This window comes from Lissotriton vulgaris, chromosome 3_2, assembly GCF_964263255.1.
Source record: "Lissotriton vulgaris chromosome 3_2, aLisVul1.2, whole genome shotgun sequence".
Lineage (NCBI taxonomy): Eukaryota > Metazoa > Chordata > Amphibia > Caudata > Salamandridae > Lissotriton > Lissotriton vulgaris.
The window spans coordinates 112,114,029-112,127,934 of record NC_141690.1 but is presented as its reverse complement, the minus strand read 5'-3'; the positions used below and the strand labels follow the sequence as shown (position 1 = coordinate 112,127,934).

General features: G+C 43.9%; 1 protein-coding gene across 1 annotated transcript in view; it reads left to right on the top strand.

Moving 5' to 3' along the window:
• The window catches only part of LOC147725393 (ADP-ribosyl cyclase/cyclic ADP-ribose hydrolase 1-like), a 293,519-nt gene that overhangs the window by 120,184 nt on the left and 159,429 nt on the right, over window positions 1-13,906 (top strand). The window contains exon 3 of the mRNA XM_086964522.1: window positions 5,996-6,125. Within this exon, the coding sequence (XP_086820648.1) occupies window positions 5,996-6,125 (130 nt within the window). The remainder of the gene's footprint in view (window positions 1-5,995; window positions 6,126-13,906) is intronic.

Genomic DNA, 13,906 nt, shown 5'->3' with positions numbered 1-13,906 from the left:
GCGTGTGGCGTTTTTGAAGGCGTCCCTGGTACTGGTGTTTGGGTCTTTTTTCCAGGCCTTCTCGAGGGTGCGACAGAGTTTCTTCGATTTCTTAAGATCGTCGTTGAACCAGGAAGCGTTTTTACTGCCTAGTTTGATTTGACGTTTTTTCAACGGTGCTAGGATGTCGGCGCTGTTGGATAGCCATTGGGTGAGGTTAGTGGCTGCTTGGTCGGGGTTTGAGGGGTGGGTAGGGGGGTTTTGAAGAAGCGATGAGGAGATCTGGTCGATGGTGACTTTGTTCCAGTTTCTTCGCAGAGTAGGTTGAGGATGGTTGTGAGTTGTGGTCTTATTGTAGATAAAGTGAACGCAGCTGTGGTCCGTCCAGTGGAGAGTTGTGGTGTGGCTGAAGGAGATATGCTTGCTGGAGGTGAAGATAGGGTCGAGTGTGTGACCTGCGATGTGGGTGGGCGTAGTGACAAGTTGTTTGAGTCCGAGGTTGGTGAGATTGTCCAGAAGGGAGGTGGCGTTGCTGTCATTGTTCTTTTCCAGGTGAAAGTTGAGGTCTCCCAGTAGAATGTAGTCCTCGGAGGGAAGGGCGTGTGGGGTGATAAAGTCAGTGATATCGTCGCTGAATTGTGCACGGGGTCCAGGTGGTCTGTAGAGGAGGGTGCCTCTGAGTGTGGTCTTGGGGTCGGTGTGGATCTGGAAGTGAAGGTGTTCTGCGCTGGCAAGGTTGACGTCTGAGCTTGTAGAGATGCGGATGGAGTTCTTATGGACGATAGCGAGGCCTCCTTCTGTTTGGTCGGTGCGGTCCTTACGGATGAAGTCACTGATGTTATCAAAAGTCTCCCCAATGGCAAGGCACCTGGGCCCGACGGCTTCACGGGTGAGTTTTATAAAACGTTTGTGGATTTGCTAGCTCCACATCTTGTGAAACTATACGGTGCGGCACACGCTGACCAATCACTTCCCCCGTCGCTGCGTGAAGCAATGCTGGTAGCCTTGCTGAAGCCAGGTAAAGACCATGACCAGTGTGATTCTTACTGGCCCTTGTCCCTCATTAACGTGGACACTAAAATTATTGCGAGTGTGATAGCAGCACGACTTAAACCTTTAATGCCCCTCTTGGTACGGCCTGATCAATCTGGCTTCATTCCAGACAGGTCCACAACACACAACACACGCACACTGTTCCCATTATCTCACTATCTGTCACCGGAAACCAAGGCTGTAGCGGTATTATTAGATGCCTCCAAGGCATTCGACACGATTGAATGGCCATTTCTCCACGCCGTGCTGCTCCAAATGGGCTTTCCTACCATGTTCGTGCAATGGATATCAATGCTATACACTGACTTATCGGCTCGCATAAAAATAAACAAATATGTTTCAGATCCAATTCCAATTAGCCGGGGTACCAAGCAGGGTTGCCCTCTATCTCCCATGCTCTTTGCTCTGATACTGGAACCTCTCGCATGCAGAATTAGGCAACATTATCACCACTCAGCCCTCCAATTTCCGACACGCCCTCTCCACATCTCCCTCTATGCGGACGATATGGTGCTTTATGTCAGGGATCCGGAACAACATCTTAATCCCTTGTTGCGTGAATACATTAAATTTGGGCAATACTCTGGCCTGCACATGAACTGGACCAAATCCCTCATTATCGCATTGACTGATAGCACACTCCCATTTGCGCTAGACTACCCATTGGAATGGCTAGAGGAGCCCGTACGCTACCTGGGAGTCTGGTTCCACAGAGATCCTGCAATAGTCATCCGAACAAATTACGGTAGGGTCCTCTCCACGCTGGAGGAAAGGGTGACCCGATGGAACAAACTACCTTTGTCACTAGCAGATAGGGCCGCCATAGTCAAAATGGTAATCTTACCCAAGTTTTTCTATCCGTTTAATAACATTCCCATTAAACCACCTGCTGAAGTATTCCGCAATATCAACAAACTAGTCCTTACTCTCATCTGGGCGGGCAAACAGGCTAGGTAAAACTTACAGACGTTGACATTACCGTATGCGCAAGGGGATTCAAGGTGCCTGACTTTCTATTGTACTATCTCTGTGCGCAGGCACAGTTCGCACACTACTGGTACCACGAAATACCCTTCATGTCCCACATCGCTGTTGAAACAGGAGATGCTTTCCCGATCCCACTTTCGGCCATTCTACCACATAAGAGACCGAAATTGCACGACCATGATATAAACACTATTGACACTACTAATGAAGCCTGGCAACTGATGGGCAAAAAAGCAGATAAACTGCCATTGTATGCTCCGGTCTTACCACTGCCGCACCACCTGGCACTCCCGGTCACACAAGAACCGGTGGGAATGGATCTACTTCGACAAGCGGGCATAGATGAAATGGGGGATCTATATCTTGACGGTACTTTCAGATCACTAGAAGACCTCAATTATATTAGTAACCCCACACTCTTATTCAATTTCACATATTATCGTTTGCAAAAAGCGATTAAAGATCATTATCACACATATCCCGCGGAACCCCAACAAATGACATCTCTATAATTTCTACTGACAGTACCCACTGCTACACACATAGTCTCGAGACTATATACTAGATTGCAGGAAGACATAGCAGGCAATACCGAGACGGTGAGACTTAAATGGAGCGCTGTCATGTCTACACCCCTGACTACAGAGGAGTGGACCACAGCCTGTCTGTTAACCAACATGTTAACCCCCAACAGTAACTTGAGAATCATACATTACAAGTATTTCCATCCAGGCTTTATAAATATGGACTTAGTGCAGACTCTAGATGTAAACGTTGTAAACAGGAAGATGCTGACTTTGTTCACCTGGCATGGCATTGCCCGAAAGTAGCGGACTATTGGGTTCAGGTAACAGATGCCCTCAGTAAAATGTTGGGATCGCAAATTGAATGCTCGTTGCATGTGTGTTTGCTGGGCTTGGTACCCCAGGTGAGAGCAAAGCAGCGAATATTTTGTGTTGTTGCCCTACTAATGGCTAAGCGTAGAGTGTCACTACATTAGAACAGCAAAAGAGGCCCAACGACACGGCGCTGGCTGGAAGATCTAGTATATTGTCGTGACACATTAGCAACATATGAAGAAGAACTTCCGGCCAGGTCACGTCCCAAAGACTACTGGTCTTATTTGCAGAATTATCTTAGCACACAGTCACTAGAACAAAGTGAGTGACGCACAGACAATAAGTATGACGTGTAGCGGTATGCATAATGTTAACATGCCCAGGTGGAGGGAGGAAGAATGCTGTGGTACAGTGGTTGATGTTACGTTGTTTCTCTTTTTTTTTATTTTACTGTTACAATTGGATATGTACATCCAAAATGTAAAAAACTGTGAGACAACTACCATTCAACAACAGAAGTACACCCCGTAAGGGATTCTATGATTACGCCGCCGGGCCTATGGCTGTCAGTTAAACGGCTGTGTAACCTCGAACAGGCGTGTGTATCCATGATGTCTATTGCAGCCGCCCCCCCACCCCACCCCCAGGTTGTAGGCACGATGCTGTGTTCATTTGTGTATATGTGCAATAAAGGTCTTACAAACTAAAAAAAAAAAAAATCCTGTCCTTCACAAAATTTTCAAAACACCTAAAATCCCTCCTCCTCAACCGCTCCCTCCCGAATGGATAGCCGCTGCCCTCACATTATCCCTGACCCCGGTGCTCTCTGACTTTACATCGCTCAGATCCACTTCAGTCCGCTCCTAGACAAGTGTGCAAAACAATTAGGCTGCCTCAAGATTCTCGGACTTCCTCAATAAAGAATTCAACAAGGCTACATCAGGACTCCACCACTACCTTAAGAAGCCTCAGCAGTCTTGGACTGCCGAAGTTTATGTTTAATAGTGCTCTACTATGTAACTATTATGAAGCACTGTTGTAAAGCGCTCAGATACCCCTGGGTCAGGGTAGCGCTATATAAAACTCCAAAAATTAAAATAAATAAATAAATAAAATACATTTTAAAAAAATATGGATTTAGGGCCAGATCTCCGTACTGGGGTGAATGTATGACATTATTCTGCATTCTGTCCATCAATTGTTTTTTTTTTTGCAGATTTCAAGCATTGGCATTTGCAATCAGTTTAACTATTGTTAAGATGAAGATTGATGTGGCCGGATTACTTAGGAATACCTGGCCGATGGTCTTTATTGCCTGCTAAGAAGCATAGAGGGATGAAAACGAATGATCAATTATACATTTCCCCTCCCGTACAGCTAAAGAACTACGAACTCAGAATTCAGGTTTTGTTGATGTATTACAAAGCCAGAAACAATGGAATATAGACACATCTCAATATTAAGGCAAAAAGAAACATGAATACTAATACAGAGCCGAATCTATAAATATAGTTCATGTGGGACATTAGGCAGAGAACGATACATTCCAAAATCAGAACACAGCTTCGTATCGACACGGCGTCCAAATTCTTTTTCATTTGTATTTCCAAAATAAAGAATAATCTGTCCCTTCTCTACTTCTAAAGTGCCATCCCTTCCTAATTTCTCTGAAGAATTTCCCCAAAGGTGTCAGCACGTGTTGACTTCCTAAGAAGTGCACTCATGTTAAATGTGTCAAGTAGCGTAAAGCTACAGAGCTCGTTCTAAGATGCTCTCCTTCCTCAGTCAAAAGCAGAAGTCCCGCACATCTGTAACTTGTGCCTAATATAAAAAGACAAAGGGGCAAATTAGCAAACCTGACTTAGCCATAATAGTCAATGGGAGGTGGATTCTACGGCTAAGTCCCTACCTGCCTGTTAGCGAGATTTTCCTTAGCGATAGGATTTTTATCGCTGGAAATCTCACATTAAAGATGGGATTCACCACTATCTCTGGATTTGTTATCACCATGGAGATAAACGTTGGTAATACTGCGTTATCTCTGCGATAAAATTCAGCGGTAGGAGGCGATAAAAAAATCGCACCAATCACAAGTTGTTGCTAATATGCCCCAAAGTTAGACCCCTAATAGGTCACATGGTACGTTATTCTGTGAACACTTTCCATGAGTAACTTTCCAAAAACTCCAATTAATTTGCATTCTTGTTCGCTGACCTTGGTTCCCAGGTTTCACCAGGAACGGAAGGTGTCCTCCCTTCTCTCTGATCAAGTTCTTCAAAGACATTCCCCTCCTTCCCTGCATCTTCTTAAATCTACAATAACAAGGACAAATTCCTGGACCTTCTCCAGGAGCGAAAGGAAAACTTTCTACCCACATACATTTTAATTAACTCCCAACTCGAGAGCAAACGAGGAGAAACAAAACTTAAGAAAAAAAAAGTTAGGCCTACAATTTGGCTAACCTAAGAACGTTCTTAAATGTGCACTCGTTACACAAGCCTCTATATGAATCTTAACAGTGAATACATGTGTTTTACCTAATGATCATTATATACGTGCATAGTTACGTGAATTCTCAAAATAAGTGTGAAATGCTGATCAATCCTGAAAATAGAGTCACAATTTCGTAACACTGATTTTAATAGGATGATATATAAACTTCGTTCTTATATGCACAAAGTTCAACCACACATTAGAATATATGCGAGTGCAGTTCGTACATGAATATAATGCACCCTTAAAATGCAAGAGCTTCAAAGCGCTCTTTCAGCCACGGGTTGGCATATGGTAGTGACAGAAGCCACATATGCCTCATATGCCTTTTAATCTCAAATTCATCCTTCTTCGAGATGGTCCCATGGCTTGACCTGTGGCTTTCATCAATACCGCTTTACTAAACCACTCCTTACCTTTTACACACAAGTGAGATCGATTGGCATAACCACTGTTTGTTTACTTTGTGCAGTGACTAATCATTTTCTTAAAATTACAATTGTGTTTTAATGTCGCTCTTTGGCCTTCTAAAGCAATTTAATTGTGTAAGCATAATGGTATATTTTATGAAATACAATACATGTACTCTCTATTGCTTTGAGCAGTTTCAACTACATTTAATATTTTTTATGTACCGCCTATAGGAATAAAGACTGCGGAAAACTGTTAAAGATATTAGAAACATCAGTTACGAACAAGAATCAGTGTGATATTAAACCTGAAGACTATGAAGAATTAATGGCAGTCACAAGTTATCCCATCCTGTGCGACAGGGTAATATTTGCTTCTATTTACATTGATTGTTTAAGACATACAAGTAACAATGTACATTAATATTTTTTAAGATCATAGCTTCATTTGTGCCAGTACTTGCAGTTGTTGGCAACCAGCACCAAATTGTGTAACCTGAATTTCTTTTTCACTATCCGACTTTAATCCAAACAGAGCATGAGGGAAAAGGGAATTAAGAAGGATAAATATTATAATAATAATAAAGTATAATGGAATAAATTAGGGACAAAAAAGAAGTGCGATAAGGAGACAGGAACTATAGGGTGGGGGAATGTGGAGTAATCAAAACTAGGAACCCGGGGGCCTCATTTATGAGGCCCCTTGCGCCATCGGAACTTCACTTTTCATGAAGTTCCGTGGCGCAGAAGCCTGCGTGGTATTTATCAGGCAGCAGTACGCCAGTTTTTGTGGCGTACTGCTGCCTGATAAATATCAGTCCCTTTAACGCAGTGTTCTGCGTTAAAGGGGCGTGCAATGGGTGTTGCTGGGGGCGTTCCCAGCAACATCCATGGCCTTTTTGACACTGCCCCAGATTTACGAGAAATCGTAACTCTGAGGCAGTACCAAAAGCTTACGCCTCCCCAGGCGAGGCGTAAGGGAGGCGCAACAGGGAGAAATGTCTTTATTTCTCCTCGTTTTTCCTTTTTCTATGTGTGCTGCATTATACAGCACACATAGAAAGAGGAAAAGCCTCTTGTGATTATTTGTGTACAGAAAGGTTTCCCTTCCTGTACAAAAATAATCTTCCCCGCAACGCAGGCACCCTTGCACCATTGTGCAAGGGTGCCTGCGCTGGCGCAGGCAGCCCATTGTGCGCCGGAGCAGGGGAAAAGGACACGAATGCGCCGTATCTTATAGATACGGCGCATTTCTGCCCTTTTCTTTTGCCGTAGGGAAGCGCAGCAGGAAGGCCTGCTGCGCTTCCCTACGGCAAAAAGTCATAAATGAGGCCCCAGGTTTTTAGCGACCCATGCGTTCAACAGTGCTCATAACAAAAACTTGAAGTCCCTGATCTTATTGCTTTACAAGTTAAACACTGGTTATAATAAACAATGACTATTCTGTACAGAAAGAATATGCATTTTGCAGCCAATAAATATTTTAGATGTTTGATATATCATAAACAAAATTTTGAACGCAGGGTCCTTCGCATAGGACAATGTGTGCATTTGTGCAGTCTGGTTGAAACCAGGATTCAAACAGCATGTAGCATGTACTGATTGTGACTGAGAAATTGTGTTGTTTGTTGGAGAAGGGGTGGACTCTGTTCAACCAACAGCCACAGTCCCTGTCACAGTAAAGCACAAAATTCCTTACATCAACCTGTACTTAACTGTCTTATAGCTTGTCACAAAAGCAGTCAGGCTAACCTTAGAGGCACTATGTAAAATACTTATACAGCTCTCAAATAACAATAAAGTGAAACACAACACAAGAAAAATCCCACATCAATTTAGAAAAATAGAGTCCATTTAAATAAATTATTGCATGCCAAAATAACATTCAGCAGAACCAGAGTCATGAATTTGTAAAGGTTGTAGTAAAAATGGACTCCTAAAATATCAAAGCACCAACTAGTTGCGGAAGACTGGGTTATATAATCGAAAAATATGGCCAACCGCAATGGAGCGTGGGCCAGATTCAAGAATGGATTGGGCCCGGCTGGCACTTACCTTCAGACTTAGAAGAAATTCTGGAGAAAACATTCCTTAGAAGGTAAAGTTTAGCGGGACAAGGCTGAAGGCGGTGTTCGAAGACGGAGTGTTGTGATCAGGGAGCCACTGGATGAAGTCACAGTGAAGATTTCTACATTCCTCCTCAGTCACTTTTTTGAAAGTCATAAATCTCCAGTGAGACAAGGTTGGAAGCTATAGTCACCAAGAGTTCCAGGGGGATGGATATCCTTTTGGCGAAGGACTGCTGAAAAGGATTTGCTGCTGTGGAGAAGAACATAGTGAGAGGTGCTCCAAAGTAAGAATGATCGGTGATGCACCTTGGGCGGATAGATGAATAGGTTGGTTGTGGTCTTAACTCAGTTCCCAGAGCAGGTTTTAGCCGAAAGTCCCAAGTTGTGGGTTTTGGCTATCTGGGGAACTTTACCAACCACCACAACCAATGGTCCAGGAATTGAGGGGCGCCACTTTGGGGTTCAGGACTCACTCAGATTGGGTCCAAATTCAGGTTCAAGGTGGTGGGAGCATGTTATGTCCCTGGGGCTCTGACTAGGAGGTCAGCAAACTAGACCTTGAAGTCACTCTAGTAGTTCTGTGAGACTCAAACAGTAGGGCAGGCCACTGAGAGATCAAGACAGGCTCCAGGCTGCAAACCGGTCCTTCCAGGTGCAGTAAATCAGTCTTGTGGAGTACACAGCCAGCCACAGAAGCAGGCATTCCTCGGAGAGTTCTTCCGTACGTCTCAAATTTAACTGAAGAATGGGACTGAGGACCCTATTTTTGTACCTGCTGCCTTCTTCGAAGTATACGTTTCTAGAGATTTCTCTTTGTTGTGCTTGGAACTTCCTGACTCCCTACCCTGGCTTCAAGCTGGCGGCAGGGACAAAGCAGTGTAGACAATGCCTTTGTGTGAATGCAGAGCACAGCCTGTTCAGTTCCAAGTGGGGCTGAGCCCCGCTCCACCCCCATCTGATCAGCAGATGGCCCATTCCAGCATACATAATCCCTCTACTGTGTGACCATTTGGGAGGAATTCACTGTCCAACTGCAAACTACATATTATCAACTGTGGTTCTGGAAACTACAGCCTGTCATGTGACTTAGGACACGCTAGAGGCATCAGATTTGCAAAGGGCAGGAAAATGCTAACTTTCTGATTTTTTTCAAACAAGGGGTACCAGGCCACCAATTTCAGTACTGCTAATTAATACTGCAGATTCGAAATACAACACAAAAAATCATTGTACTTTACTTTCATATTTGTACTGATTCAACTTCATATGTTTTTGTAAAATGTTTTTCATACAATTTTGATTCGCACAATATACTGAATGAAATGTGTATTCCTCCTATGCATCAAGAGTAATGATCAGTTGTTTGAAATGAAGTTGAATCAATACAAATATGAAAGTAAAGTACAATGATTTTTTGTGTTGTATTTCGAATCTGCAGTATTAATTAGCAGTACTGAAATTTGTGGCCTGGTACCCCTTGTTTGAAAAAATGTATTAGACGTCCTGCCAGGCTCCCAGAACGGACGAAACCCCTTTGGTTTAAACTTTCTGAAAATGGTATTTTGAAAATGGTAATTTAAAATCAAATTTTACTATTAAAGAGGATTTTTAATTACAATTTTATTGATGCCAAAACACAAAATGCTTACCTGTCCCCAAACAAAAATTAGCGTTTATTAAATGAGATGAGTCAAACCAATGTTTTCCTGTGGGACTTGTAGGCCTCACAGTAGAGAAAAATGTATTTAGGAGTTTTTCACTACCAGAACATGTAACACTTAAAAGGACACGTCCAACCTTTGAATTATAATGCACCCTGCCTTATATTATAGGCTACCTAGGGCCTATATTAAGAGTGACCTGTGTGCATGCTTAGCACGAAACATGTAACATAAAGCCTTGAACTCAAGCGATTATTCATCTTAAGCCAGTGAAGTTGATGAAGCAGAGGTGAGACAAAGGCGTGTCGAGGCAACCAAAAAAAGAAGGCGGGCGGACGCATTTTGAATGAGTTGTAGACGGCGAACTGAGGCCTTATGTGTGCCCAAGTACATTACATTGCCATAGTCAAGTCTAGAAATCACGAATACCTGCAATACGGTACTTTGGGCTGTGGGTGGAATTAACCAAAGGATTTCTTTCAGTCACTTGAGAACAGCAAAGCAAGTTGTGGTGACTCCAGACACTTGGGTTCTGAGAGAGAGATTGTTATCAATAGTAAAACCCAAGCTCTTAACCTTAGGGACCCTTAGAGGTCCTAAAGTGTCAAGCCAATGGCTAACTCCCCGGAGTTCAGGATTGTTTTCTGGAATGAGGACCTCCGTATTAGAAACGTTGAGCTTCAAAGCATTACTGGACATTCACAAATAAATATTACGCTGTCCGAGCTGGAGCAAGGAAGTGTCCTGATGCTGAGCAGATGTGATAGAAAAAAATGATCTTGCTTAGCCACTGTGGGCCCGATTCACAAAGGTAAAGTTAGCCCAAAGGTCTTACTACTAGTAAAGTTACTACTGGTAAAGTCACTAGTAGTAAAGTTACTAGTAGTAACTCACCTTTGCGAATACAGAAAAGTAGTAAAGTTAGACCTATGGGCTGATTTAGAGTTTGAGAGACGGGTTACTCTATCATAAACATGACAGATATCCCGTCTGCTGTATTATAACTGTAATAGGATATAATGGACTTGTAATACGGCGCACGGGATATCCGTTACGCTTTTGACAGAGAAACGCAGTTGGTCAAACTCTAATTCAGGCCCATAGACTTTTGGTCTAACTTTACCTTTGTGAATCGGGTCATATGTATTTATTAATAATAAGATACAGATTGAGACATTGGTCAGCCGTCCCAAGGCCGGGTCAAAAACTTTACTGGCTATCAGATGAAACTTTGCAGTCGGTAGCTCAAGTCAGTAATCTATTCAAAGCCAGCCAGCCAAACATTTTAACAATAAAGCTAATTAAAGAAGCAGGGCGATAGTATCTCGGATAGACACAATGCTATCACTGAGCCCGACCAAGGCTTAGGTATGGATTGTTTAGAAACCGCATTAATATAGAGAATAATAAAGAGGTCCCAAAGAGCTACATTACTTTTAAAAACATCCAAGGGCACCCCATCAGGACCGGAGGTCATATTTAAAGGAAGCTCATTCATAGTGCCATCGACCTCCTCATAAGAAAAATTAATATATGCAGTGGAACCATCAATTACCGAAAAATAACAATTAGCGGGTACAGAATTGGGCATATCATATATATATAGCTTCAAAATGGATAACCCAAAGCTCTGGCAAGATAGTCGAAAGGAAAGCAGGCTCTACAGCAGCCTTCAAAATAGGATGATTTCCCAACACTTGATGCTATCCCTCAGCCTGCTAGCATACACAGTTGATCCCAAGCCTCATCAAACAAGAGATTTTTACAAGTTTTTAGAATTCTCCTATAGGAAGAAGAGCAAATTGCAATCCATGAACAGTCTCCTGGGATGGCCTTCAATGCTTCCAGCAACAAGCGATGTGCCCTTGAGCAATGATTATGAAACCATTTGTGGGGCTTGGAGTCTGCAGTTGTGAGGTTGCAAGTCAGCAAAGATTAAATATTTCCATGTATGATAGCAAATGAACTAATGATGGATGCATCAGGGAAATTTAAATGCACGTTGATACAAAGTTAAGCTGAAAAGCTCTAAAAGATCAAAATAAAAAACATCAGAGAAGACCTTATTCAACCTAAGATTCTGCCCTTGCGCTTGAGATCTAGCATTTTCCAGAGCAAAACCCACGGGGGAGGGTTTTATTGAGTCCCAAATAATGGACGCCTTTAGGGGACTATGATCGCTCAGTGGGAACCAAACTACCTCAAAATTTTAAAGAAAATGGACCATAGATGAAGAAATAAAAGGATAATTAAGCCCACTGGATTGCACTTATTTTGCAAGTAATCATTATTACTGTGGGCTGTTTACGACTGAATGGTTTTAAGTTGCATCAAATAAATAAGAGCTAAGATCGAAATGTCCATGATTTATTTAACTTAGAACTCTGTGTTGGAAAGCCCCATGATATTGACAACTACACCCTTACAATTTAATTTTATGTATACCCCATACACTCTTCTTCTCTTCTGTCTTCCTTTAATTCTGCTCAGCGGTGTCTTGGGGGAGCCATGACCAAAACGGTCTCACTGCCCTCATACGCCCAGGTTTTACAAAGGTTCATACCTCTGCCCCACCTGCCCAATCCTCCTCTCCATCTCAGTATTAAACAAGCATTTACAATGCAACGGTTTTGCCTTTGGAAAACTTAGAGCTATTGGCAATGTAAATGACAATGCCATTTATTTATCTAATTTTCAAAACCAACACATAAATACAAATTTTGTCATTTACAATGCCAATAGCTCAAACTTTTCCAAAGGTGAAACCGTTGCATTGTAAATGCTTGTTGAAAATTGTTATGGATTCCAAATAAAGCCTAAAGCCACGTTCGAGCGGGAGAGGACACTTACTAATTTACTTGTACGCATTTTTTCTCTGAATCGGAGATAAAACTTTTAAGGTGGTTGCTGAAATTACATTCTATAAAGTCAGCATGGTGGAGATGAAGGCTAGAACAGCGCCGCAAAGCTTGACTAATAGGAATACGCCGCTAAACAAAATGTCTTAAAAACATGTGTGATATGTGCATATCTGCTTATGGCTAATCAACACAGGTGGCAGCTTCTCTGTAGAGAGGGCTGCTGAGGTGCACTCAGTAATGGGGACACTTAAGTAATAAGTTCAGGCTGAAGACAACCCTTAATCTCTCGGGGGTCTCACGCTGCGCTGGCTTGTGAACGCACCCTCGTAGACAAGAATATCGACGAGCTACTGTTATATGCGCCAAATGTATGCAAATCATATGGTGCCATGGGCCCTTCCTATCCATGTGCCTGGTGCGACTCACCCGCTACTCTTTTGACTACTGTTAGCTAAACAACTGGCAGTCCATGCTTTGCACTGTTTGTCTTGCCCTTCGCTCGTCTGTATTATTCTATATACAACAAAGCGGCACCGTTTTTTCGTCAGTTTTAAATTGTTTGACTTCGAAAATCGGCAAACCTTTGCCAAATGGCGCCCAAAGAGGCTGGAAAAAGTCCACACACATCTTACTACAAGGTCCAGGATTACGCAGCTCGCCAGCTGCTCAGCGGGGGCAGCCTCGGGGGACCAGCAAAGCAATTCCGTCACACACCCGGGTGACTAATCCGTAGGGACAGCGCTGGCAACACCGGCCACGGGCACCGGCAGGTGGCAACTGTTGTGCCAGGACAGTAACTACACCAGAAAGGAGAAAGAGCGTTGCTTTCCTCCTCGTTTGCGGCTCACCACGCTCCCGCCCATAGAGATCCTGGTGTGGAGGGGGCTTTAAAATAATGCCCGTGCCTCCCCCCCAAGCACACGCACTCCTAGCCTCCAGTGTGAAGGCCGCCTGACAGGCAGGAGGCGATGCCTCATCTTTCATTGTTTATGTTGTGTGCGCGGAAGGCTGCCTGCTCTTGAAGCCGCCCCTACGGCTCCCCTAATGAGCTGTTGAAAGGGGCCGTTGCTCGGGAGCCCGTGGCTAGGCCGGAGGAGGGGGGCGGGGGGTGCGCGCGAGGCGCGGGCAGATTGGACGGCAGCGGTGCCCTCGACTGCTGCCCCCTCCCTCCACCATTCATTTCATAAATTAGCGGCACGAGTCGAGCGAGCGCGAGCCCACCAATCACCACAAAGAGCGGCGCTGGCCGGCCTTTAAAAAAAAGAAGAAACAAGTCAGGTCCCGGGCCGGCAGCCAATCACAGCGCGGCCCAGGAAATGACGTCACGGAGGTGTCCAGGGCCGGCAGCCAATCACAGCGCGGCCCGGGACACGCGGCAACAAGGGGCGGGGCTTAAAAACCCCGAGAAACCCCCCCGAATCGCGTTTTCCCCGAGAAAGCGTGATTGACCGCCTCTGTCTCCCAATGGCTAGCCTCCATTAATGGAGCTAGCCAATGAGAGACAGAGGCGGGTCATCAAGCCGACATAGAACTCAAGAGGTTTTTTAGCGCATG